Genomic DNA, 27,761 nt, shown 5'->3' with positions numbered 1-27,761 from the left:
GCGGCACCCCCCGCCCCCGGGCCGCCCCCCCCGGCCGGGCATTGCGCAGGCTCGGCGCAGGGCTCTGCTCCGCACACCCCATCATGGCGCTGCGGCGGCCGGCGCTTCTCTTGCTGCTGCCTTTGCTCGGTGAGTGCCGGGCGTCGGGGATCGACCCGGAGATCCTCCGAAAAGTCTTCGGAGTCGGGGGAGATGCGGGGCGGATGCGTAGAAGTGGGGGGAAAGGGATGCGGTGAAAGAGGAGGTGGGCCGGGAACGGGGATGCGCCGCTCCGATCCCGGGGAGGGGAGGGATGCGCTGCTCTGATCGCCATCCCGAGCAGCGAGGGGGACGTGCTGCCCTGATCGCCGTCCCGGGTGGGAACGGGGTGCGCTGCCCTGCTGCCGGGGAGCGAGGGGGATGCGCTGCCCCGAAGCCGGACAGGAAAGGGGACGTGCTGCCCTGATCTTGGGAAACGAGAGGGACGTGCTGTTCTGATCGGGGTCCCAGCGAAGTGAGGATGCTCTGCCCCCGTCCCAACCCGGGGTGAGCAGTGGTGGGAAAAATGCGCTGCCTCCATCACAGAGCGGACCCCGAGGGGCGCTGAGCTGTGGGATGGGATGAGAGGGGGAAGGCAGCGAGGAGCTCAGCAAAGAGCGGGTCCAGGGCTGAGGGTGCCAGGAATGTGCAGCCTCGGCAGGCGGGCAGGGCGGACACTAGTCCCTATTCAAGCCCAGGCACAGGCGCCTATTGTTCCGGGGGCCCGCATGAATGTTTGCAGTTTTAATTGCAAAAACATTTGCTAATTCCGCTCAGGAATGAATTTGGGCTCATTTGTTGTCTGGCTATTAATAGCGGGGGGATGAAGAGGGGGGGGACAGCAGCCGGTGGGCTCCCATTGCCCCCCCTTCCAGGCAGGCGGCAGAAGGAGAAGGGATGGAGGGAGGTCAGAGTGCCAATCAGCAACTGGCTTGGAAAGTTCAGCCACTGAGATGCACGGGGCTGTGCACACTAATAACTGCTTGGGGTCAGCTCCAGACTGGAGCGTATCGAAATACTTCAGCCAGTTTATCTAAGGACAAAGGAATTCTTCAGTTCCTACTGATTTTCAGACTTCGGGGCTTTCAATAAAGTTAAGATTTGGGTCCCCCCAAAACTAAGAGAAGGGGTGAGAAGTTGTGAACATTCCATTGGAATGAGACGTGCACTTGGGGCTCTGCTCACTTTGCTGTGTTTGAGGCTGAACTGTGAGTACCTGGAGCATCACAGTCATCTAGGTCCCAACTTTGGGTTTGGGTGTTCCATTCGAGCGAGGAAAAAGAGCAGATTTCACCCAACTTCTCTTGCAATTGGGCTGCAGGGCACCTTCCTCTCCTCCCCCTGTGCTGGAGCAGTGCTTGAGCGTCCTATTGAATCAGGCCTAAAAGACAGCAACCTGGAAACGAGCTGCAGCTACTTGTGTGTTTCTTTGGAGTTGCTAAATGCAGGCAGACCCTGCTGCTTTCACACTTCCACCTGGGAGTGTTCATCTGGCAGGCAGGAGGGTTTGCTCCCCATTTAAACACAGTGGGTTCTGCAGTGCCTCAACCTGCAATGGCTTCCAGCTCTCTTCAGATTTGGAGACGTAAGCCTGGAAGAGTGGAAGGCAGAAGCCTGGGGACAGAAACTCTTGTTGCACTGCGCTCGTGTTAGTGAACTGGGAGGAATCCCACATTAAAGGTGCACTGAAACCTGCAGGGTTGGTGCTGGGTGGTCCCACAGGGCTGTGTTCAATGCCAGCCCACTGGCTGTCAGAGAAGGAAGGCAACAAGGCCAATGAGATGCTGCAAAACTGTTTTAGGAGCTCAGTTTGCTTCTTAGACTACAGAGCAGGGATGGCCTCTGTGCTTCTCTATCCAGAATGGACCCAACTCTTGGGCATGGCCTCAAAGCACTGCCACGAAACAGAAGGCAGTGAAGCATGGTGAGTACAGTGTGTACCCCGCTCCAGGCACTAAAAGCATCTAAAGATTCTGCACATGAGGGAGATGCCACGGCCATAATTATGCTGGCGGAAATTATCAGCATCAGTGGTGGAAAGCAGAGCTTGTAACCGACATCCACTGTGTGTCCTGCCTCGATGCCTCTGCTGCAACCTTCCCTTGGAAATCAGCGTTTGGATCTGGAGGATTTCACATGTCAGACTGAGGGCAGAACTGTGGAGCCCTTCCCAAAATTCACAAGTATTTCCTGATCAAAATAAAACATTCACTGGGGGGACAGGACGGGTCCCCGGTGCTCTGCAGCGTGAAAGCTCAGCTCAGCTCTCCCTGTGCTTTAACTCTGAGGTTTGGTGCAAAGGGCATTTCTCAGCCTACCAAATAGGAGTCCTCACTTCCCTTTTTTTTCAATATATATATATGAAGTCCATCTGTCTCAGCCACCAACAACTGTTCCGATCAGCTGTCAGCACCACGAATTGCTTGGTGCAAACACTGCTGGCTCTGCTGCTGATGTTGTTCCTTGCTGATGGGAACTATTTGCAGCACTGCTTTCTTTTCACCAGGCACTGAGAGAGCGGGACAATCAGCTCTGAGAGCAGTGCCAAAATCAGATGCTTAATAATGTCTTCCAAAAAATTCCTAAGGAGGGCTTGGTGCTCCTATTCAGGCACCAGCACCGCAGAGCTGTTGGATCCCATCAGCTTTACAGCTGTTGACAAAGAACGTGACACCGGCGCATTCCTTTTTGCTCGGAATGCTGTTGGGAATTAGTTGGTTATCGAGGCACGAGTAGATCCAGAGAGTCAAATGTGGGGTTTTTGTAGGGAGAAGGAGCTGAGGATAGAGATGCTGCCCCGATGGTGAACTTTGGTTCCTCACTGACGTGTTTATTTTCTTTTAAGGGTTGAATTCCGGGTCTCCCCGCCTGCCGGGTTGTTTTTCACTTATCCATCCCCACGCTGAGGGTTTGCATCAGGAACGCAGGTCGGGCTGCCAGACCTCACCTAAACAATTAAATATAGCAGCATGAGCTGCTGCATCCAGCTTCACAAATACAGGCAATGGCTGCTCTGCATCTCCTGCTGCTTTGCCCCCATCTTTTGCCAGCTCCCCACTCACTCTTGCTTTCCCCACAGCTCCCACAGGTGATGATTTAAGTTTCTCTTGCAGGCTATGCTGCCCATGTTATCAGTCCTTGCAGTGCTGCCTGGTACAGCAGAGCTGGCCCCCTGTTGCACACTTAGAGCTAAGAATGCTTTGTGGTTGTTTGTGCTGAGCCCTGATGGAGCTCCAGCACTCCTTACCAGGCAGCCTAGGAGTGGTGAGAGGGAGTTAGCAACATTTGTGCAAGATCCCAAGTCCCAAAAAACCAGATTGAACATGCCTCTCAGCTGCTCTGTGCAGAAAGCTGGTGGCCTGCTTTGAAGCCACCGTGTGTATTAGAGATGAACTCGTGATATGAAATTAATTAGGATAATTGCACGCTCAATCTGGTTTCGCTATCAGCTAGCATATGAGTCACACCACCTTCTTCCTATCAATGAAGGGTGTGTTTGTCTGCTCCCCATAGAATCAGCAGTGTTGTGCTGTTGGAAATGGCTCAGAATGACAGCTCTGAGCATCGCAGTGGCCATGAAACCCACTCCCTGCTCAGTCAGGCTGCAGCCTAACAACCACTTAATGGTGTTAATTGAGCTAATGAATGCTCTGGATGCAGTCAGTCTTCATTTCACCCAAGGGGTTGGATTACTGTCTGGGTATGGCTCTGCCAGCAGTTGGGGGCAGAGGAGGTAGGCGTTGTGTTTGAGGTCTCAGGCTCCCATGCTGAAAATGCAAGTTGTCAGTGTCAGGAGGACAGGATGGATGGATGGATGGATGGAGGGATGGATGGAGGGATGGATGGATGGATGGATGGATGGATGGATGGATGGATGGATGGATGGAGGGATGGATGAATGGATGGAGGGATGGATGGATGGATGGATGGATGGATGGATGGATGGATGGATGGATGGATGGATGGATGGATGAAATCTGGAGCAGCTCAGGTCTGTATTTCTTTATCACCCTTTGGAAGACTCCAACCTGATATTAACCTATTAGCCCAGGGTGAGAGGGCTGTCTGCAGAACCTGATGCTCTCAGAGACTTTTGGCAATGGGGCACAGCTCTAGGGGTGGCACAGCGAGGCACCCCATGGGCATGGCCTGAATATTGGCCCCGTGGGTGACCACTCCTCACCAAACCCTGCTCCTCATTTCATACACATGGAGCTCCAGAGGGCTTCCCTGGCGATCAGTGCTGGATGAGGTGTGTGTGCAAGGCGTTTCCTGCCCCAGAACAGCCAGCTGTGGGTCTGTTAGCACTCGAGCTCAGCAGTAGCTGCCTTTGATTGCCTTGCTGCGCCTCTCACTGTAAGAAGCCTTTGTGTGACTCCTCTGATGGGCTTCAGCTGTCCAACGCACAGCTTGGAAGTTCAAACCAGCGAGACAGCTGCATAATTGAGCTGGTGCCCAGTTCTCATTAGAGCAGCATCCCAAGGCAGGCCTTCCAAATTCCTGGAGAAAGCAGAGTGAGGGCTCCAGAGGGTGTTCCTCAAAGCTCCTCTGCTGCACTGGCCGTCCAAGGAGGTTGTGCTTGGTGCTGCATGTTGCAAACCTGACAAGTGGCAGAAAAAAAACAAGGCAGCAGATGCAGGAGCAATTCCTTTTTTTAAATAAGTGAGACCAGGAAAAATCTAAGAAAAAAGAAAAGAATTCAGCTGCCAGTAAAAATGGCATTGTGCTCTGGGTCATGTAGTGCCCTGACGCAGGACGGAGCACAGGGCTTAACGTGGGCAGCTGCAAGGGGAAATGAAGGTTTCAGAGCAGTAATAGGTGGAGTAGATGAAATTAAATTCTGTTCAGATCATGCTCAAGCATGTTATTTTTTTTTTAATCATAAATCCCAGGATTTCAGAGTAAAGGCCAGAACACATTCTAACCTGCTCCCATCGTTGTCCTTGATTACTACAACCACAGTAAGGTCAGCAGGTTTGTAAGAGTCATGAATCACAGAATGCCCTGGGTTGAAAAGGAGCACGGTGCTCATCCAGCTCCAACCCCCTGCTGTGTGCAGGTCACCAACCAGCAGCCCAGGCTGCCCAGAGCCACATCCAGCCTGGTCTTGGATGCCTGCAGGGATGGGGCATCCACAGCCTCCTTGGGCAACCTGTGCCAGTGCCTCACCACCCTCTGGGTGAAGAAAAGTCCTCTTAATGAGTCCTCTTAATTCATTTGGAAGCAGCTAGCTCCTTTGAAGAGCCTGCAAACTGCAACCTGCCAGCAACTTGCCACGTCTTTGGCATCAGGCTGAAAGGTAACGCTTTGGCAACGCTCAACACATCCAGATTTTTGACTGCTCTATTAAAAATACATTTTGGGGCCTAGGTGAGATTTGCCACTGAGCTGCAGAAATCCATGGAAATCTCAGGGGATTTGTTGCCATTACTTGGCTGTGCTTCCAACACCCCCGGGCCTCTTAGAAAAATCCCCCCCTTTGTAACCTCTGAGATCTGCCTTCCCTGATCAGGGCCAGCAGATTGCAGGTGGGTTGGAGCTTGGCTGCTGTGCTTCCAAGGGAAGAAGTGCAGTGCTCCCAAAGAGCCAGGTCTGGCTTTGCATGGTTTGTATAAAGCAAACAACACCTCACTGCACCAATTGACATCCCCATTCATTGGGCTGTTGGGCTTCCTGAAAGATTACAAGCATTCCTTACAGTATTGGATGATTGTGGCTGCACTAACAACTCTTGAATCACAGCAGCAGACAGAATGGAGCATCCATAGGCAAGGCAGCTCTGCACATACCCAGAGGATCCATTAAGGAGATTGCTGCCTGCTAATGGACTTCCTCCTGAGGTGCTTTGGCTGCTAACACTGTTGAATGGTTTCCAGGAGCTTCCCCAGTTAACATCAGGAAAGGTGTTGCAATGTCCTCTGCTTCTGCAAAATAGCTTTTATCCCCCCAAAGGATCTTATCGACAGCTATTTTAAGCTTAAATCTTTGCTTTAATCTTTTCCTTCTGCATTGAGCTCTGCGAAAGCTTGAAGATAAATATTTCTTTATACCCATCATGTTGTTTGGAGGTAGTGATTTTTAGAGCCCGGATGACATCTGTTCTATGGTGAGGTCACCTGCATCCATGTTGCATCTTAGAAAAGGGAGTCCCAGCTCTGCACAATCCTTTGTCCCTCTGGACAAGCCCTGAGCTGTGGGAGTCCTCCACCTTTGGGAGAGGGGGGTTGGTGTACTCAGTTGTCCAGAGACCAACAGCCAAGTTAAGGGGAATAATACACAGCTCCTCATTAGCAGGAATGATCTGCTGGCAGGAATAGACATGAATGCCATGAAACAAGGTAGCTGCAACCACCGTGGATCAACTTGTTGATCAAGGAGCTCTTACAGCAAAGGAGGTGTTGCTTTGTGTTCTCCTTTGGTCTTATCTACTCTTCTGAGATTGCATACAGTGCATAGATGGGGCTGCTCTGATCTCTCAGGGAGTGAGGAGCTGCAGGCTTATCTCCTTGTGCAGCAGCCAGTCACTGTGAGTTGGCTGTGGCTTGGTCAGTGCTGGTGGAGCTGCCTTTGGGCTGCTGGTCTGAGATGAAAGCCAGAGTGCCCTGTATTCACCACCTGAATCTTCTGTGCTCTCCCTCAGGCAGATGCAGCTAAGTGAGCTGATGAGCATCCTTAGTATCTGGTGTTTTCCCTTCGTTTTGGCCAGTTTTCAGCATCCCATAAATAACAGGGCAGCGCACCTCTCTGCCTCCAAGCCTGCCTTGCGCATGCTGAAAGGGTCAAACCAGGTACTGATTTCTCTCTTCTTCCCTCAGAAGTCCTGATGGGCCTGGCCAAACAGCTGTCCTTGCCCGCAGGCACTGCACGCTCTCCCACACAGGGCAAGATAAGCCCTTTGAAGTCTGCACTGTGGCTGGCAGCCGACTGCAAGGCGCTCCCTCTTCCAGTTACCAACTGCATCTTCAGTGCTCCATGTCAACAGCTGAACTGGTTGACACGGAGCCCAGGTCAGCAGGGCTGGTAAGTCAGCAGTGCTGGGTTGCTGAGGCAGGGGACAGAGGGAACTCCAGATTCCAGCTCATTCTGTGAATGTGAGAGGGCCTGGGAGCTTCTCCCCAGTGCAGAGGCAAGGCGTGCTTGCTGCCCACCAGCAGCCTGCTGTCGGTCCACAATAGCAATTGTTCTCCTCACCAGGGCAGGATTGTGGTTCTGCTGCAGGCTCTTCGAGCCTCCTCTTTCTGCAGCTATTTGGAACAGATTCTGTTTGGCAGCTTTGAGGGCTTGACTCAGCTGCTAAGCGTGGAGCAAAGCAAGCTGGCCCCAGGTTCGCTGCGATAACAATTAGCTCTATGAAGAGAGGAGGTGAGGGTCAAATTCAGAGATGAGGCAGCAGGCTTATCCCTTATCTGGCTCTGCGGGAGAGGCACGGGGGACTTGTGCAGAGAGCTGGCCTCAGCTGTTAGAGCTGGAGCTGGGCTGCATCCAGCCGTTCTGCCTGCATCGTGTAACGGGATCCCTTCCCTTGGCTGCAGTGCTGCACAGTCTCGAGGAGAACGTGATTTTGGAGCTTCTTGTGGTCTGGTGACAAAAAAGTTTGGCTGCTTAAATATCTCCCAAGAGCTTTTTAATTCCTGGCTCATCCTCGGTCGCTTCTGAGACACACAAGTGCCGCAGGTCTCACATCTGTCACTCAGCTTCAAGTTCCTGACACAAAGTCTTTCTTTGCTACAAAGACTTCCCTTTTCTCCTCACTCCCTGGTTTCCCTTTCATATCCTTCATTGAGAAGTAGTATCTCCTTCAAAGAAATGCCAGGGAACCCATTTGCAGAATTCACAGCTGCTTCCCCAGGCTTGAGGATCCTCCTTTAGCAGCAAGCTGCTAAGCATGTTCTTAAGTGGGAAGATAAGTGGTGTTATGAACCTTTCATCTTCTGACTCAGAGCAGGCTGGAGATGACTGATAATGGGATGACAGCAAGGAAGACACACAGGCACCTTTGGATTTAATTCCTACTTTGCAAGGCAGTCTTTAAAGCACATTTCTGGTGGGAACACAGGCTGGTAAAATAAAGCTGGTCCTTCCTTTCACAGCATATGTCTTTTCCTCATGTCTCCGAGGCAGATCCTTCCCCTGTGCCAGCAGAACAGGAAAGATGCAGAGCGAGCTCCACTTCAGAGCCCTTCCTTCTTCTGGAGCTGACATTCGAGGAGCTTGGCTTGAGGTGTCAGCTGGAAAACAGAGTCAAAAGCAACGTGACCTGGCAGCCATAGCTGGTCCAACGTGGCTGGTGATTTTAGATTCTCTGCTTGACGTTTTTTAACAGGAAGCTGACCCGAAGGGCGCACGTTTGATGCCTTTTGAAATCATGCTGCTGCCAAGCATCTCAGAGTGGGTGTTCAGAAACAGAGGCTCCCCAGATCATTAGTCACTTTAGGACTGTCTGTAGACACTGTTTTGGCTGGTGATTTTTGGAGCAGCAGTTCTTTGTGGATTTGAGCTGTGCTTTAAACACAGAGATGCATCTGTGGTATGGGAGTAGCAGTCTTGCACACGATGGGCAAAGATGCATTCCTCTGCACTGGCTCTGTTAGGGAGCATACATCAGTGAGAGCTTCACGTGGGTGAGAGTCTTTAGACCACTCTTTAACAGACTGTGCATTCAAGACCAGAATTCCTGCTTTAGTCCCACGTCTGCTGGCTGAAACAGGTGGCAAGCAGATGCCTGCAAGAATCTTTATTGGGGACGGTCTAGAAGGTCAGCTGTGTGCAGCCTGCATTCCAGCTGGGTCCCTGTACCTCATCTTCTCCCCCAGCTGGCCTTGGGCCATGCAGCCCAGAGGTTCCTCACCATGGTACATGGCTCTGCTTGCTGAAAGCAAACCACTTGAAAGCAGGATGCCTGTGGACCGAGCCTGTGCCAGCCTGCTGCATTTTTCTCCGAGGAAATAAGGAGTAGTGGTTATGGCAGAATATGTGAGAAGCTTAACAGCACCTGCAGGGCACACACACTGCCGTAGCAGAGCTGCTGCTCATCCCACATCCACCAGAGGATTCAGCGTGAGCCCGTGACTGGTAGGGGATGCTGCTTCCAGGGCTGTGTGTAGTTGATGGAGCTGTGTGGATGGAGTTTGGGAGCTGCGGGGCACAGCTGTGAGCTGAGCTTGCTGAGTCAAGCTCTTGGCAGAGTTGTTGGCGCTGCTGGTAAGGGAGCCTGATCCAGAGGAGCCAAACCCTGCTGCACTGCAGAGCCCACTTCCAGCTGCTGCCATTGAGGAGGTTTCAGAAGAGCCCTAGCTACAGCCAGGCTGCTTCAAAGTGCCTAATCCTGTAATGCCTATTGCACCGAACAGAGATCTCCACTCCAGACTCCTTTCTGCTCAGCCTGGGGAGCCAGCACACAGCTGAGCAGCACTGGGGCTGTACCCTGGAGCTGTTGCATCACAGCCCAAAGTGTGAACAGAGGCCACAGCCTGGCTCTGCGATCAGCCCCCAGTGCCTCTGCACCTTGCTGTTACTCAGCACTTTTCACTGACGGGGAATTAAGTAGGATTTCTGGGTCATTGTGGGCCTGTCAGGAGGAATCTCTCCTCTAGACCTCATTAGCAAGGATTTCTGCAACACCAGGCTTCAGAACAATTGCAGCCTGGTTCCCTAAACACCGACTAATGAGACGGAGCTGTTAGCAGCAGTTTGCTAAATAAAAGCTGTTTCTGCCTGAGATAGAAGAAAGCCAGACAGGATTCTCCTAGCTGTCTCTCACGCAGGAGGTATTTCAAAGGACCCATATTAAAATAATGAGCTAGATGGTGCTCTTTTAGTGGCTGCACAGGGCTGATGGTAGCTTCCCAAGAGCACTGACTGCAGGTAACTTGTGCTCAAGGGACCCAAAACTTCTCCTGTTCCTTTCACGCTGATGCCCCCATGGGTTCGAGGTCTCTCAAGAGCTGCCCTGAGCTGCTGTGACTTCACCCCATTCTGACTGCTGAGCAGAAGGATACAGGCACAGCCTGAGCAGCCATCATCACTTCTGTTGATGGTCCCATAATGAGGTGTTTCATCCCATCTCTCCCTGCTCTCAGAAGTGCTCAGGTTAAGGAGGAGCTCTGAAGCACGGTGGGATGGATCTGAGTGCCTCTGGCTGGTGCAGGGGCTGTTACTTAGCCAGTTTGCAGTAGTGCTTTGATGTGGCAGTAGGATTTGATGGAGGTTAACTGATGTCTAGACAGGTTGTTCTCACCCTGGTGTAGTCTCTGAAGCAGCAATAGTGCCAAACAGGCTGAACAGCTCTGGGATGCAAGCAGCAATGCTATCTCTAGCAAGTCAGAGCTGTGGCTCTTTAGGAGGATCCAAGCCAGCTCTGGCTGACCTCCTGTCAGTCCTCCTGCAGGTGGAACTGCTCCTCTGTGCCCTGAATACTGCCTGGGTCAAAGAATGGCAATTAGGTGAGCAGGGAGAAGAGGTGAGCAGCGTGTTTCCAGGAGAGCTGGCATGGCAGAGAGATGCAGGAGAGGTCTGTAACCCACTGCTCTGGCCAGCAAAGCTGGGAATCCAGCGGGAGAGTTGACTTCAGCTCCATTCAGAGCTGCAGCAGCGTGCTGAGAAGACTCGGTGTGGTTGGCTGGATGCTGCCAGGAGTAAGTGCCCAGCAGAGCTGACCTGGATGTCCAGTAACAACTGCAGCCAGTGGTTCAGCTGCACTGGGAGAGAAGTGGCAGGCCGTGATCCGGAGAGACTTGTCGCTGGCTGGCTGGCAAGTTGTGCTTTGAGTGCTGCCTTGGCTCCAATGTGCCATCTCCCCCAGGCTGTTTGGGAGGGGAAGCGGAGACTGCATTCAAATGGCCATTGTCTGTCCTCCAGCTGGGAGCAGAGCCAGGAGAGAGGTTCTGGCAGCATCTGATACAGGGGGCAGATGTTAGGGGAAACATACTCATCCATAAAATGCCCTCGCCGGGATTTTCAAGGGAGCCTCAAAGGTTAAGTGCCCGTGGTTTTGAACATGTGCATGAAAGTCGAGAGAGGGGCTCTGGGCTCCTGGGGTTCCTGCTGGGCTAGGAAAAACTTTCTGAAGGTTTTAATTGGAAGGACAAGCCTTTATGCAGCATCTGCAGGCTGCCCAGGTGAATGCTCTTCTCGGGCCCATTTGTTTAAGCTTAGCTAGAGAGGAAGATGAAGTTGCACAGTGCCAGATTTAATCTCTTGTGGGGCTTTTGGAGGTGTGTGGCTGTGTCAGTCTGCTGCCTTCTCTTGTAGCCAGCTGCTGCAAGCATGAGCCGAAAGCTGAGTATTTCCTGACCCTGCCTGTCCCCTCCCTTCTCCCCTGCCAAAGAAAGGCAGGGCTGCAGGTTTCAAGCAGAGCTGGAAACTTGGCACTGAGAGAAGGAGCAGAAAAGAGCCCAGCTTGCTCTCCTCTGTCAGGGCTGGCTTCTGTGCTGCTGCAGGGAGTGCAAATATGTTCCCAATCTGTTTGTTTCACTGACATGTCTCCAGGACAGGCAGGCGACAGGCACGCTGACCAAGAAGGGGCCGTTGTTAGAGGGATCTCCTCGGCTGCAGCTCTGCTGTCACTGACTGCTGCTGCTCTGCCTTTCATTCACAGCACTGAAAGCGCTCAGTCATCCAGGCTCCCCAAAGCTGTAACTGCACATTAGCACAGACAGGCTGGGGTTTCATCCCTGCTGTATTCAATTTGTCCACTCGTGTGCCCTGGTCTGGCCTTTTGATTTATGTGCCCATCTCTGGCAGGCAGGTATTCAGTCAAGCTGGAAATGAAAGAAATTACAGGCACTGCTTCCCCGCCGAGTGTCCCAGACATTAATTGACGCATCACTAATTGCACACGGGTGGACATCCTGAGCTTGCTCTGTGCTGCAGGCTGAGCAGCCAGGCGATGGCCTGACGGACAGGTTAGCACTTTGGCTGAGGAGGAACAAGGGGCCTGGGAGAAGCAGAGGAGAGGAAGGGAGTTACCTCATCTGTTTCCAGCAGCCAAGGCAGGGTTGTCCTCTGAGAGGTATTTCCTTAAGCTTTATCCAGTCCGATTTTAGTCGCAACTTTTATGAACAAAAGGCTTCCACTGTTTCCCTCGGAGGTGCTGGAAGGAATCCAAATAGATTTTAGCACTGAGAAGCGAATCTTGCTATTAATGCCAGCCTAATCATTTCTTTCTATCTCCTTCCCATCGTTCATACTCTTCAGTAAAACCCTGAGGACGGTTACCAGCACAGTCCACCCTCTTCTTCATCTGCTTCTGGATTGCAGCCCCTTGCTTGGGTTTGTGAGAGCATTCGCCCTGCCTGCACCACATGCACGGGGGATGCCAGGACGTTCCTGGCAGCTCGGCTCGCAGACCCCAAAGCCTGCAGGATGGTGGGGACAGGAGCAGCAAACCTTCCATGCTGGGCTGTGCCTCTCTGGGACGAGGGCCCCTGACCAGCACTCAGCTGGGAGCATTCGGCTGAGAAAATGCTCTGCTAAAAATAGCAGAGATATGTTTGAGGAGAAAAACAAGTCAGGGTCTGGGAGAAGTTGGTTCTCGGATGTGTGGCTCGTTCAGCTCCCCCAGGACAAGGAGGCTTTTAACCTCTCCGTGCCGAGGTTTGTTTCCGCTCTGTTAAACAAACTTGGTCAGGGATCCAGGCTGGGACATGCAGAATGACTCTTCCCTTTTCTCCCTTGTTCTTCTGACATCGCACTGCTTTCCTTCTGCTCATTCAGGCCAGCATCTCCCTAATCGTGCTCTCACTGCACCCGGTCCCTCAGCTTTGTCTGTCGGTGATTTCACACAGGCTGCCTTTCCATCCTGATGTGCTCCTTCAGGACCTGCCTTGCACTCCCTTCTGCAACCTGTGCTGGCTGATGCTGACAAGGTGAAGCTCTTCAGATCTGCTTGCACGGATCAGGGCTGCCCCCGCAGCAGTGTTCCCAGCTCACACATCTTCAGGCCCACGGCTCACACAGCTTTCTGCCCAGTGCTTTTTTCCCTTGTAAATCCGCATCCTTTGTTCTGAGATTTGCTGCAGAGCTGCCTTGCAGAAGGCGTACGGCCCCTTCTCACCAGCAGCAGTTCTGCAGACAGGCTCTGGGTAGCAAGCCCACAGGCAGATGTGTGTTCATGTGTTCACTCATACATGTTTTGTGCAACACGTTGCCTGCACAGCTGTGTGTGAGACCTGAGGCTCCCAGCTTTGAGGACTGCTGCTCTCTTCCCAACTCCCACTTTCCTCAGGAAGATGACACTGTTGGTCTCTGATAAGCAGAAGGCCAGGTCTGTGTTTTGCTGGTCAAGCCGTAGACTGGAGGAGAACGGAGGATCAGAAGATTAGAGTCACAGACAGAGGAATAGAGGATTATAGGCTAAAACCCTGAGAGTCTCTGTATTGATGGTTGGGACACAGCCAGACACTAAAGAGCATTGCAAAGCCTGGTGCTGATAGCATATCCGCTTAGTTCCCGTCTTTGCATTCCAGGCAGCTTTTGATATGCGTGTCCTCATCAAAAGCTGGGGTCAGGCAGGTAGGGAGCACCCAGTTCCCAAAGTCAAATATCTGCTGAGACCAAGCCTGCGTGCTGGCTGGCATTCAGCCTGGAAAATGTCGCTTTGGCTGACGAGATTCTCTGCAGCGCTTGAGTCAAATTCCCACACGAGACCATCAGATTAAAAAAAAAAAAACAAAAGCCAAAATGGAACTTGTCCCTTTTCCCATTTGTTTCTTCTGTCTCCCTGATCTTGGCCGCAGCTCCCTGTTGTGAATCACTGACCTGACTCTACCCCAGAGACTAACATCTGCCTGCTGCAATGGGAGCCCAGCTGGGAGGAAGGGAGGGGGCTGGGGGGAGGAAGACCACTGCTGCTGGCTCTTATCGTGGTTATCAGCTGGTTCCCTCCCACTTTGCACTAATTTGGTACCAGCATCTGCCACTTCTGGGAGGAAGGGGACTTGCTGAAGTGAGAAATAACGTAGGACGTGCCTGTATGGTAATTCTTGGGGCTGCCCAGGGAAACAATGGAAGGCAAGTGGGAATAGGCAGGAAGGGTTGGTTTCAAGTTTGCCCTGTGTAGATATCTCTACTTCCCTTTAATGCTCACCGTTTTTGTTCCCAGCCTTTAATTTTGCTGCTGTAAGGCATTCTCCCAGATCTCATAATCATGCATCCTCTGCACACTGATATGCATGCTGTATTCCTTACTCATTTTCTTCCTCCAGTGAAATGGGACTGAGTTGGAGGGGGCACTGCATCTGGGAGGACCGAAGCTTAACTGATAAATGTAAAGCCCATTAACAGATGGAAATGGTCACAGGGAAGCTCTGCCCATGGGGATCTCAGCAGACATGTGGGCACAGCCAGCTGGGAGCTTTCTGTCCGCGTTCCCAGCCTGGCTCAGCGCTGCCTCTCCTACAGCATCCATGCTCTTAGGGAGAAGAGAGCACAAGAACCGACTGGTAAACAATGTCCGAGCTCAACATGCCCAGCCAAGAGTTCATGTGTCTGCTAAGATGCTGAGTGAGCTTGAGGTCTACCTGTTCAGACAGCTCTGGCACGTGGCTCATGATGCCTCCTCCTGGCACGGGCCTCTGGATTTGCAAGGCAGGTGGTGCCCAAATCTGATGGTGAGCAAACCCGATCGTGAGAATAGGCTGCCTGGTTGTGAAAGTGCAGAGAGATGCAAGGCCTTAATATCTCACCTCTAAACATGCTGTGCTGCCTTGAGGAGAACCACAACCGAAGATTGGGAAATTCTTCCCTCCAGAAGCCCTTGTCAGATGGACGTTGGAGGCAGCATGTCTGCAACTGCAACCCAGCACGACGAAACCAGATCTTGGGAGGTGATCAGAAAGCAACGTGTGGTGTTCACAGGGCAAATGCCTGTGCTTCCTTCCCTGCATGGGAGAGAGGAGGAATGGTTATCTGCAGAAGAAGCTTTGGTCTTAAGAGGGCTCTGTATCTGCTTGCTAGCAACTTGTTTCACAACTGAGTGTGGGTGCGTAGGCTGGCTGTGTACCAATGGCTTTGCTGTCTGATTAGGAGGTAGAACAGTAAATCCTCTTGTACAAGAGGGGAAGGAAAAAAAAAAAGGTTGTGTGCATGGTTTGGATGCCAATGGGCCTCATCTGCAGCAAATAGAGTCAGGTCTTGAAGGTGATGGTTTAAGTTAAGTGATTTAAACAGGTTAAGATTTTGTTCTACAAATGCATCTGCAGACAGAGAGCTGCAGTAGGAGAAAGGCGTGCAGCTCTGTTTGGCTGCTTCCCCAGCCATCCTCAGTGCTGACTTTGCTCTCCCAAAGCCATCCTCATCAGCATGAGAGCAGATAGGCCAAGGGTTTTCCAAGCAGATCTAAAATAACCATCATTGAGAAAGTAAGAATGAGCTACGCCATTTATTCCTAGCCACACATGTATGGACTCTATATAAATTCAGGCTTATATATGTCACAGATAGATTTAAGTCCTTTTAGGTGTTACAGAAGCCAAGGCACAGTCAGAACATAAAACCTCAGAGCTTGCAGAGCCAGAGCAGGTTGAGCATTTCTTGGGGTCTCATTCCTATAACACATTCCATCACCCATCCTGCCTCACCGTGGCTGCACCAACACAGGGTGCATTGTGGAACAGGAGTGAGATGCACTGGGGACAGAGAGGAGGAAAAAGAGCCTGAACCATGAAGAGAAAAAGGGATGGATGTTTTGTGGTGCATAAGGTCGGATTTTTCTTCAGTTTTCTCCCATTTCCTCAAAGCAAGCAGCGCACAGAACCTGGCCTCCCTCTTCCTCCTCTTATCCAACCCAGCACAGCACTGCGGGCTTCCTTTGCTGTCCCTCTGGGGGTTTCTCGCAAATAGAACAGCTATTTCCCTTCCTACACAGCACATCCAATGCAGGGACCGTGCTGGGGTCAGCTGGGCTGCCCGGATAGCACAGCTCATCTCACACCCCCTGCCCCCATCACCTCTGTGCTGTACCCACACTGCTGTTCCCCACCACTCCATCTCTCAGCGCTGGCAGGGTGCTCACAAAGGTGCTGACACACAGAGCGTTGGGCTGATGGGTTTTTAACACCTACCAGTCTCACCCTCGTGGCACTGCTGCTGCACAGGGTAACCATCCAGAAAGCAGAGATGCTTAACAAGGCGTGTGGCTTATTGCAGCATTCCCACATGGCTTAGATGATGCGTTTTGAATTGCAAATGGAGCGGCGGCTCATGGCTGATGGACACCTCAAGAAAGGCGTATTTTTGTTCCTTCAGTGGGTGGGTGTTTAAATACAGCTGTGTGTTTTCGTACTGCTTGTGCCTAACAGTGCATTAGCTAAAATTACCGTATCAGATAACTGCACCCTTGGCACAGGGCTCTGCTGTGCTGCAGCTCAGCCTCTTGGCAGCAACTTCGTATTTTCCTGGTCATCCTTTTGCTGTTGTCTGTAGCACATAAGGAATATTTTACCTCTTCTTCCAATTTCTGCCTTGAATTTTTAAGCAGATAAGAGGTCAGGGTGGAAGGAAACAGAAGGTCAGACTTTGCATTAAACCCCGTGCAGAGACAGGAGATTTAACACAGCCTAGTTGTCTATAAAGCTGCAAGTTTATTTCTTCTGTAGGTTCAGCGCAGCGTTTTGAAGTGATTCAGATACCATGAGTCACAGCAACATGCATGGGCTGGCTCTCCTCAGCTAAAAGAAGCACCATAAGAATATGCTATAGACTTCACTGCCTTGTCCTGGATTCTATTTGGAGAGCTGATGGCATTTGGGATTCAACCATATGTCTGGCTGAGCCCTCAGTACATACAGATCTGGTGGGTGCCTCTGTTGTGGCATTCATGCTGCTCTGGGAAGGAGTGCATGCCTGTGCACAGCTCTCCTGCACAGCCCTGGTGCTGAGGCCTTTGAAGTGGGATTTACATAACGTAGAGCTTTTGCTGCTTATTTGCACTGGGCTCAACGATGCCTAAAGGAACATCTTTGGAACAAACTTTTTAAGGGTGACAGTTGCCCCCGATGAGGATGATGTAACACAAAGCAATGCACGAGCACCAGAGAGACAGTGCCAACAACAGAGCTGTGTGACATAGTGCAGATGCTGCCCTGCTCCTGCAGCACAGTGCTGGCAGCTGGAAAGCACTGCCTCCATTAAATTGCTCCAGCCCTGCAGAGACCGGTATGAAAGGGATACCTGCAAGTGATGCTGAGAAGAGCTGTAAAGATGTTTTGCTCCTGCTTTACAATCTGGGTGGTCTCTGGGGAGTTTTGTTCCACGCAGCTGCAGGCAGCTCGTTATTTAGAGCATGCCTGTGCCACACGCAGAAGAATAAATCTGGCTTAGAGGTGATTTAAGCAGCTGCATTGATCTGTGCCCACAGTCAATACGTGTAATAATGTGAGTCTCTTGCACAGCCCCCAAGGACTCAGCTTCTGCCTAAAATTTGTTGCCATCCTGCTTTGTGCCTGAGGGATAGACCTCAAGCTTTTGTGTTTAATGGGTGGGAAAGGAAAGATGCTGCTGGGAATTAACCTCTGAGCAATGAGATGGGGCAGAGTCTGATGGAGTCCCCATCTCATGGAGAAGTGCTGCCTTAGTTTCTTTAGAATAATGTAAGATTGAGGTAATGTCATCTCCACTTCCATCTATCTGTGCTATCTGTGCTGGGGCTAGGAGAACAGAATAGATAGAATGGAATAGCTCAATTAGAAGGGACCTTCAGAGACCAGAAGTACTTCAGTCAGATTGTTATCATGTTATCTATTTGGTGGGGCACATTTTTTATCAGAAAAATGATCTCTTGTAAACAAGAGCAAGAGAAAAAAAGCCAGGAACATCAAGTTTCCTTTAAGGAAGCTCTGTCATGTCCCTCTTCCTCCCATTTCTCCCACGTGCATTTCTCCTCCATGGCCCTAAATGCACAAAGGGGAAGGGTGCCAAGGCCCTAAGACCAGCTCTGCTTGCCAGGCTCATAGCTTGCATCCCCCACCGCCTTTCTGTTGAACAATGACTTTGTGCACAAAGGCAGCTCTTAAACCTTGCCCAAATGTAGCTCTCCCCAAAGGTATTTGGGGCCTAAAAGCTGAGAACCAAGGCACTGAGCAAAGCATCCGCACTAAGCAAATGAGGGGTGGTAAGAACTGGCAGGGAACATTCCAGTAAGGTGGAAAGGAGCATCATTTGGAGCATCTCTGGGGCATTTCTGAGCTCTGCCTTGCTGTTCTGGTGTCTGATCTGCTCCAGCAAAGGCGCTTTGCCCTTGCATTGTCACTTATTCCCTCCGACCAAAAGCTTTCCATCCGGAAGGTTGGCACACAGGAATCCCCAGCTGTCTGGCTGTGATTTTGAAGATCTCTTTTTTTCCTTCTTACAGCTGCCTTTTCTGCTTTCTATTCAGGTTTATTACGACTTTCTTACTCTGAGAGAATCTGAACCTTTAGATAATGTGTGCCTTCGTGTCACTGAGGAGCTTGTTTCAATCATCTTTATTGTGCTGATTAGATGCTTGGTGAAGGCAATGGGCATCGGTGGTACCTGCACTGGTGAAATGCAGAAAGACAAGGAAAGCAGAGTCTTCAAAAGAAAATAACATGCAAAAGGGAAAAAAGGGCTGCACAAATGGGAAACGTTTTGGAGTTCAGAGCAGGAGGGGCAGGAAGAGGAAATAGGTTGCTGCAATGCAATGGAAACTGCAGCAATGACGGCAGGGTAGCAAAGTGCCAAGCTGCAGCAAGTGAGGGTTTGCTCAAATGCAGCAGCCTTGGGCACAGGAAGAAAATAAAAGAGCAGCTTACCTTTAGAAGGCTTCAAGTATGCAGGGATCTCCAGTGAGACCCCATCACCTCCACTGCCAACCCTTAAATGGTGGCTGGGAAGGGGTGGATCCTGGCTCCATCACTTCCATCACTCAGTACATTGCATGCACCTGGGCTGGCCCTGCCTTCCCACCAGGTGCTCCATCACTGCTTCAGGCCAGGACTCAGCATCTCTGCTACAGTTGTGTTCTGAGGATGCAGCGTGGCACAAGAGAGCTGTTGTCCTATATGGGTTGGGTTGGAACTCTACCCTAAGTGCTGAACTTCTCTGGTCTCTCCTGAATTACTGCCCTTTCATCATTTTCTACCTTGTGTTTTACAGTACCACAGAGTCCCAAAACACTTGAAGGTACAGTCAGTGTGTTAGAGAGCTGGCACGTTTTGTCTTCTAGGAACTGACCAAAGCCCTTCAGACCCACCTGCTTCCCCTCTCTTCCCAATCATTGGCTTTGTTTGCAGAATAATACATTCCTTCTCTCGTCACCAGAATGAGAATTCCTTCGCCCTCTACATAAGTGTGAAGCACAGGGAAGCAGCTTGTGCTGGCGCTGGTTTTGTGCCATTATGCTAATCACCCTCTTTAATTGCTGCTTCCAACAATTACATTTTCCTGTATTTACACCACAGCTCCTAAATAAACTTTGTCATGCTGGACTGGCATGGGTAGCACGGAACAGCTTCTATGTAGGGAAGTTAGCCCTTGGAGCTGGAGGAGAGCTTTTCCCAGCAGGCGATGTGCTTCTACAGGGTGAATTATGAGCTGTGCTATTTCTTATTCTCTTCTGTTTGTTTTTCCAGGCTGGAGACTCTTGGCCGTGGAGCTGACATCCAGCAACACCAAGCCTGTGGTGCAGGAATTCCAGAGTGAGTGCTGTGGGGCTGCAGGCTGCCCAACACCGCCGTGCACTGCCCTCTGCCTGGAGCTTTGCACCCAAACCATTGAGAAAAGCTTGGCTTGTTGCTCCTGATACCTGTTTTTTGGGTGAGGCAGGGCTGCGAGAGCTTGAGATTCAGCAGAGCATTTAGGAATATGTCTGTATCTCTCTCTGTTTTGCACAGATTTGATTGAAATAGTGTGCTGAAGTCCCCTGAAAGCCATCGGCGTTGCAAAGTGGCTGCCTGAGTGCTTTCTTGAACTGGATCCCAAATAGAGGAAAGGCCGTCGCCTTGCAATTAGTACACTGGAAGGGGGTGGGGGAAATTTATCTTACATCTTGGTCCTGAGACAAGCAAGCAGTGTGGTACGGCGTGAGCCACCACTCAGCTGTGCTGCAATGCTGCCTTCTGTGGAGGAGATGGAGATGGCAAAGCCTCCTTCCATGGGGATGGGATGCCTTGAGCTTTTCCTTGGGCACCGTGGCCCCCAGGACGCTCAGGCAGACAATGTGTTGCCAGAAGGTGACCAGACACCACCCAGGGAGATTCTGCTGTCCTGACTCACACTGTATGCTCTGATTAGCAGCAAGACAGCGCTGTGGGCTCACCCTGTCATAAGGTCTTGTTTGCCATACGTTAGAGCCTGGAGAGAACAGTGTGTTCATTTTTCTCCATACTTGATATCTGTGCAGCTATTATTTTTGCTGGCCAAAGTCCATCTTCCCCAACAGCTCCTGGAACCCAGCAGTGTTTCTGTTTGTGAGGCACATGAAAGAGAAGGCTTTTGCTTTGTGGGCAGCATCTCCTAATAAAACAGCGTGTGAGACAGCTTAAAGCAGAACAAAAATACAGCTGCTGCCTATTAATCTGTATTCCCTTTATTTCTCTTTCTAGGTGTTGAGCTATCCTGCATCATTAAATCAACCGTAACACCGGATCCCAGAATAGAGTGGAAGAAAATCCGAGATGGCGAAACCTCTTATGTGTTTTTTGACAATAAAATGCAGGGTATGAAGACATTTTGTCCCCTTAAGACTTCCAAACAGCCTCAGCAACAAATAGAACTGAGAACAGAAAAGTCTGTGAGAGGAAGGATCTCTGGCTGTCTTGCTGCTTTCTTCTGGAACTAGAGCTCAGCAGTCAAAGCACAAAGTGGAAGGAGAGCAGGATGTTCTTTGCCCTCTGGCAGCTCATTGCTGGTTGCTCTCAGTAAGGAGCCCCAGAGCTGGAGGGAGATCCTGTGTAGGAGACGAGCATGAAAGTCAATGCTGCAGTTTCCCTTCTCCAGAACTTGTTCCTTGCGTGGTCATTGCATGTCTGGGCTCTCGGGACCAGATGCTGACCTCTGCGATCCTTCCATATGAAATGCAACTGGAACTACTCCAAGATAGGGGTCACTTGAAATGGGACCAACAGCCACATGCAGAGGAGCCTTCCAAAAGATCTGAGGCTGACGTGGACGTCCAGTTTTGCCAATTCTTGAGTTCTGGGGTGGTGCTTCGCAGTTCATTCTCTTACATGCTTAGCAGCACTGGTTTCCTTTGTGGTCATGCAGAGAGAAAGGCTCTTCGTGTTACATTCCTTTGGGTGGTTCTCTGGCCTCCAGTCAACCACTTTATTCAGGTCCTTAAAGTTACTTTGCCTGGCTCTCCTGACATTTTTCTCTCTCTTTCCTCTCTATCAGGTGACTTTGCAACTCGGGCAGAAATTCTGAGCCGGACATCACTGGTGATTAAAAACACCACCCGGATGGACACGGCCACGTACCGCTGTGAAGTGGCAGCACCTTCTGATACCAAAACCATAGATGAGATAAATATCCAGCTTACAGTCCAAGGTAATGCTCCAGGTCCAGCTGTCTTTGCAAGCGCTGCTAGCTAACAGAAGAGTCTCTCTCAGGGTTGTAACTGGCATTCGACAGAATCTTGTTGCTTAAAACCATCTGGAAATAGCTGGAGGTGTTGGTGCCTTTTGTAGCACAGCCACCTCACAAAGCATGCCAAAGTCACTGCGTTGTGCTCAGCAGCACCATTCACACGGCTTGTGTCTTTCCCACAGTGAAACCCGTGACTCCGAGATGCACGGTGCCTAAAGCTGTACCTGTGGGTAAGACAGCCTCCCTCCACTGCCACGAGAATGAAGGTTACCCCAAGTCTACGTACAGCTGGTATCGCAACAGCGAGCCGTTATCACCAGACACAAAATCAAATGCCAAATTCCAGAATTCGTCCTACAGCTTGAATCCCACCACAGGCACTCTGGTAACGTCCTCGTGGATGTAATCAAGACTTGTGTTGCAGGGCAGGTTACTTTGGGAGTGGCTCGGGAAAGAAAAAAGTCATTGCATGGCTTCTTAGGAAGGGACAGTTGGAAGGTTTGCTGTTCTGGGATCTGAATGACTTTGGAAAGGGAAGATGAATGTGACAAAATGCTACCCTAGCTGTTTGCATGTGGTCCACTTGCATCTTTAGAAAGAGGGAAGGAGAACATCTCATGGTCCACAGCAAAGAGCTGCTCCCTCCTGCTGCTGTACTGCTGGCTCACCAAAGCAGAGAATTCCCTCTCTGAAATAATCTTGTCCTTGTGTGAATCCCCACAGCAGCTCTGGCCCTGCTTTCTAACATGTGAAAAGTAACCCTTACACATTCAGCATGTTAAACAACCCTCCACCTTCCCTCCTCCCCAGGTGTTTCATGCTGTGCACAAAGGTGACACGGGCCGTTACTCCTGCATTGCAACAAACGATGCTGGCTTTGCCAAGTGTGAGGAGCAGGAGATGGAAGTCTGTGAGTGGCTCTATGTAATTATTGACAATGTTAATTAATATTTCACTGTAAATAAACCACCATCATCATGGGGAGGGAAGGGGGGCATCCTAGAGTGTCTTTCTAGCCCCAGACACAGCTGACTTTTCCAGGAAGGTATCAGGACCAGGTTTTTGCATGGTATTTTCAAAGCTGAGTAGCATTGAAGGAGAAAAACTTGCAGTACTGCTGTGTAGCCCACTCTTCACAACCCAAAGAGGTTCCAGAAGTATTTTAGTATCTGGAGGATGGTACAAGGAGATCCAAACTATCCAAGGAAGATCAGAGAATCTTTAACTACTAGCAATCAGAGAACGATGTGGTTGGACCTGCTACACACAAGGCAATAGAGGAGGAAAGTTTGTTAGTTTTCCCTCTTTTGTTAGACCAGAAGAGAAGCTCTCTGTGCTCTGGAAGGACTCTGAGTCCTTCCAGAGTGGAAATAATTCATAATTCTTAGGAACTTTTGCAGTTTGACACGTATGAAATGTCATTTTAGTGCACGTCACTGCCTTAAGAAAATTGCTGGATTGTGGTTTCTGTCTTTGCCAGATGACCTCAACATTGGTGGGATAATTGGTGGAGTCCTGGTGGTCGTGGCAGTGTTGGTGCTCATCACTCTTGGAATCTGCTGTGCTTACAGGAGAGGCTACTTTGCAAACAGTAAAGAGAGTGGGGAAAGGTAAGCTGGGATCCAGCGTTCCTATTGCCACCTCACTGTATATTTCACTGCTTGACTTTGTATATTTCTTCTTAGCTCCCTACCAAAGACTACAGTTCTCAAAGTATTCAGATCCCCTCTGCAAGCACTGCACCAAAGGTTTCTTTGCCTCAGGGAAATGTTGGTATCATTCCTTCTGTGCTCACTACCAGGACCAGACAGGGGAAAGGGAGCTGTGTTTTAATATCCTCATATTTTTCACAGTAAGAGGGGACCAACACAATTAAACAGCAGTAGGTGTTTGTCCAATAGGTAATGTGCTGTTGGCATACAGAGGTCTACAACTTAGCAAGCAGAGCTCGTTGCACAATTAGCTGAAGGCATGAGGAGATGCATAGCAAATATATGCCAAAGAGTAGGCACTCTGCAGGAAATCTTGCTAGCTGTGACTCGGAACCTAAATTTGGGATTAAAAACAAGCCTTCTAGAAGGCACATTAGAACATTAAAAACAACAGCATTAGCACTTGAAGGTGGGAATTTCTCACAGATCAGAAACAAGCCTCGATGTTCCTGCAGAATCTGCAGAAGAGATAATGTATGTAAATAGCAAGATTCTCAGCAGATACATTTATTCCGTGTTCAGTGCTGTGAGGTTTCTCTCTGCTTTCTGTTCACTGGACCGCTCTTCCTTGTTTTCTTCTTTCTCAGCACCTCCTCTCAAATCCTGCAATCGCCTTGTCCCAGAAATAAGATCTTTTCCTTTATTTCAGCTACAAGACTCCAGCAAAACCTGATGGCGTTAACTACATCCGGACAGATGATGAGGTAACAAATGATTTGCATTTAACATCTCTCTGCTTTGGAGAGGAAGAGGTGGGCAGAGGACTACCAGGGTGGGGTTTTTTTTTAGGGCCTATAGACTTTCTAAGAGCAAACACCACTGAGAAACAAGGATTTAGAACAGGGAGAAAACAGAAGGGTAAAGGCTGAGTCATTTCCTTAGAAATGATGAACAGTTTAAGATGCCTGAAGCAACTGATGCCAAAAGCTATAAGACAGAGCTTTGCTCTGTCTCAGCTCTCGTACAGCTTGACGCCCCTCAGGATGAGTTTCATTGGATTAAATGGGCAAGCCACGATACTTTTACGAGAGAATTTGCATTTTGGGATTTGATCAGATCACTCGGCTTAAGATGAGAAAAAAAGCCTCTCCTTGTTAGCAGAGATATTGGAGAGGGAATGAGGAAGCACTGTGCCACACCTTGGTATGGGAGAAGGGGAGAGGGAGCACCCAACTGGTATAACTGGTGCCTCCTCCTCCTCCTTACGTGCTGGCTGCAGTGCTCAGTGATCCCACTTTTGTGGCATCTGCCTTTTGTGGGCAGCAGGAAACAAGGGGTGCCCGCAACGCCACCGCATCCATCCCACACCCAGAATTGTTTTGTTGCAGGGCGACTTCAGGCACAAATCTTCATTCGTCATATAAGATGCCAAAAGAATATTGCAAACCAGCAAAAGCAAGTGTGAAAATATCTCCTCCAGGAACTCGAAGCGAGAGCAAAAGACGAATTAAGTGCGCTTGGAAGAGTTTGGAACACACAAGAACTTGATAGCTAGCTATCTGTATCTCTTTTGTTTTTCTTTGCCAAAGTTTAAAGCAACTCCTCACTGCCCAACTTGCGTCTCCCCTGCCTTCAGGGACACCACCGGGATCCCCCAAACCTGTCCTTGGAGTAAGGAAGATAAATACTTCCCAAGAGACTGTGCTATGGAAGTCTGTGGAATTGCCTTCTCTTTGTGCTGCAGGGACACAGCCTCAGTGTGCAAACCAACCAGGGAGCAGCATTATGTAGACATTACTAGTGGGGAAAAAAGGTGCTGATACAGCAGTAGGACTGCAAAGAATAAGTGTTGCCCATTTATCTATATGAGGGGGAAATCCTCCTGCCCAGGCCAGGCTGTGACTTGTGATTGTCCTGTGCTTTTGACTATGACTGTTCAGGTGCAGCTGATAGGTTGAGAGGCACACATACAGCAAACACAACTAATGTTCTCAGCCCTTCTGTCAACTTATTACTCATTACTCTGTTTAACAAGAAGCACAGGCAGCATCAGGCTGCAGGACTGCTGCTGCTGGCTGCTGTACAGAAGGCTCACTGCACGCAGGTAACCCCTCATTCTAATCTGCAAAGCAGGCTTCCCTCTTGCGTCTGCAGGCCCGTTAAAGAGGCTTACAGTGGAGGCACAGAACCCAGTGCTCAGTCGTCCCTTTCAGGAAAATCAAAGCCAAATATTTCTGTGGGCCCAGAGTCCCAGGAAAGGTACTGAGACCTTTTCAAGCTTTTTTTTTTTTTTTAAAACCTTCTCCCTTTCTTTTGTAAAACCCCACATTCTAAATTTTTTGCAAAGATCTATTTTGATTACTTCAGAAAAGGTAACGTTTCTATTTAAAGTGTAAATACGTGATGCCAGCAGTGTTTAAGTAACGTGGCTATTTTTTTACTTTCTAAGCTACAGAGGAGAGCTCAAACGTTGCTATAGTATGGCACTGTCAGAGCATATCAGCATTACTGCACAGTGTAACACAAACCTGCAGGTAGAACAGCATCTCTTTCCTCTTAAGCTACCCTCAGCAATTTCCTTGTCACAGGAGGTCTTACAAGACACAGAACAGAGTCACTCAGGGATAGTTTTTGTAAATTTATGGCAGGACCTTTCAACTTTTTTATACATTGAACTTTTCTTGCCAGTGACCAACACTTTGTTTTTGTTGTTGCAAGAAATAGCCAGGGATGGCTTTTTTTGGATTCAGTTCCAACAAGGTGACAGAGTGACTTTACTGTTTGCTCCCCCTCTGCAACTTCCCTGAAGCACTAACGTGGTGATGTGACAGCTATGGCAACGTTACAGGTTTAGATGGCATAGCCAAGCAACTGTTTCTGGAGTTGGGAAAGCAAAAGGTCAACACAGAAGCACTTTTGTAGTGGCGGTTGCAACTTTTCTCTCCATGGTAAAAGGAAAATAAAAAAAGAAATCTAGTTCTCTTTGCATTAAAGAGAATGAATGGAAACTCGTGTTGATGCATGAGTTGGTAGTGTTGGAAAGCAGTGGGTTGCCTAAACTGCAAGATGTGGATGCAACACTAGAACTGTGCTGTGGTTTAAGAAGTTTTTTAAATGTAGCATAATTTAGTATTCTTGTATTTCCAATATGAATTGTCTTAACTTTTCATGTAGACAGTATTTTGAATACTTGATGATTTGGACTGTCAGTGTTATTTTTTAGCGTTCTGCATTCATCTGCTTTGTTTGCCTTGCTGGACATGCCATTGCTGCATTTGTTTTACCTACATTAAACATTACCACTTTTCCTTTTGCTAATGAAAGCAAAACTAAAGCTAGGGCAGCAATTTCTTTCCATAACCACAACCATGGCTACTTCTCAACTCATTTTGGCCCATTAAGCTGGGCACGCAGTGGTGTTCACCAGCTGCACGCTGCCCCTTGTCATTACAGCAGCAGTGAGCACAACATTCCTTTCTGCATAATTCTGTGCTGCTTGTAGGATACTCTTAATGAGGAAGAGAAGGTAAATGGTCGAGCTGGGGTAGCTCTGGGAGTACAATCTACAGTTTTGCTATGAGCCAAAGGCAGCCTTCACGGGGGAAGCCTGCAAACTAAGAATCACAACTTATATCTTTCCATGTGACAGTGGCATCTCTAACGAGAGGAGGGGAGACGATCCCCCAGCACAGCTCATGAGATCTGATGGATGGAACCTGTATCATTGTGAATAATTTTTAGGTTTGTACTAATGTATGACGTTTAACTTTGCAAGAATGTTTTACATAAATACCGAGCTCTAAAGCGTTCCTGTGGGTTTTCCTGTGTTTGTTTTTAAAAGAAATAATCCAATTGCTGGCTTCTCTTTTGAATTCAGGGGAAGAGAAGTGTTCTCTCAGAGCACTCACTCGAGTTGGGCTGCAGGAGGTCCAAGGCAACATCACTGGTCATCAGTTCTTGGTCCTTGATTCTTTCTATAGGAGACTGATCAGAGCTCACAGGGCTGGTCTTCATGCTGCTCTGGGACAGAGCAAAAGCTACAAATTAGGAAATAAAATTGGAATCTGAGTAAGATAATATGTAAAGCAGTTAAGTAATACTTCAATGGAGGGGAACAAAAAAAATAAACACTGCCATAATTAACCATTGCTCAAGCCAAAGCCATTCCACGCCTCCTGTTCTCAGGTTTTTACCTTGATTTTGAGAATAAAGTTTAACCTCACTTGAAGGCTTCTCTATTCTTTAAAATAAAATAAGGAAGGTGAGGGCGAACAAGGAGATTCCAGTGCAGAAGGTAAGTGCTCCTGGAAGGGCTGTGGCACAGAGGTGCTCAGCCTCCTTGTTTCCATTTGTGCAGAAGATGCAACTGTGGTCCTGTGATCTGCTCTTGGGTAAGAGAAATCAGCACAAACACAACAGGTCCCATTTTCCAGTTGCAGCAAAATCCAGGGCCTGAGCCCTGTAATAAAAATTAGCAACTGAAAAACTTCAGTTAGGTTTACATGGCATCAGAGGGAGGCAGGAGCACTCAGAAACCAGTATTCACCA

General features: G+C 49.5%; 1 protein-coding gene across 1 annotated transcript; it reads left to right on the top strand.

Annotated features, from left to right (window-relative positions):
- On the top strand, positions 1 to 27,022 carry JAM3 (junctional adhesion molecule 3). Its single transcript, XM_052697530.1, has 9 exons — positions 1 to 129; positions 19,608 to 19,673; positions 20,580 to 20,693; positions 21,370 to 21,522; positions 21,744 to 21,946; positions 22,372 to 22,471; positions 23,042 to 23,171; positions 23,923 to 23,977; positions 24,602 to 27,022. Exons 1-9 carry the CDS (start codon positions 84 to 86, stop codon positions 24,635 to 24,637), a joined length of 903 nt encoding a protein of 300 aa, XP_052553490.1. The 5' UTR covers positions 1 to 83; the 3' UTR covers positions 24,638 to 27,022.
- The last annotated feature ends 739 nt before the right edge of the window (positions 27,023 to 27,761 follow it).

Source organism: Tympanuchus pallidicinctus, unplaced genomic scaffold, assembly GCF_026119805.1.
Source record: "Tympanuchus pallidicinctus isolate F22 unplaced genomic scaffold, pur_lepc_1.0 scaffold30, whole genome shotgun sequence".
NCBI classification, from domain to species: Eukaryota; Metazoa; Chordata; class Aves; order Galliformes; family Phasianidae; genus Tympanuchus; species Tympanuchus pallidicinctus.
The sequence above is the reverse complement of the archived record's forward strand: the minus strand, read 5'-3'. Positions and strand labels throughout refer to the sequence as shown.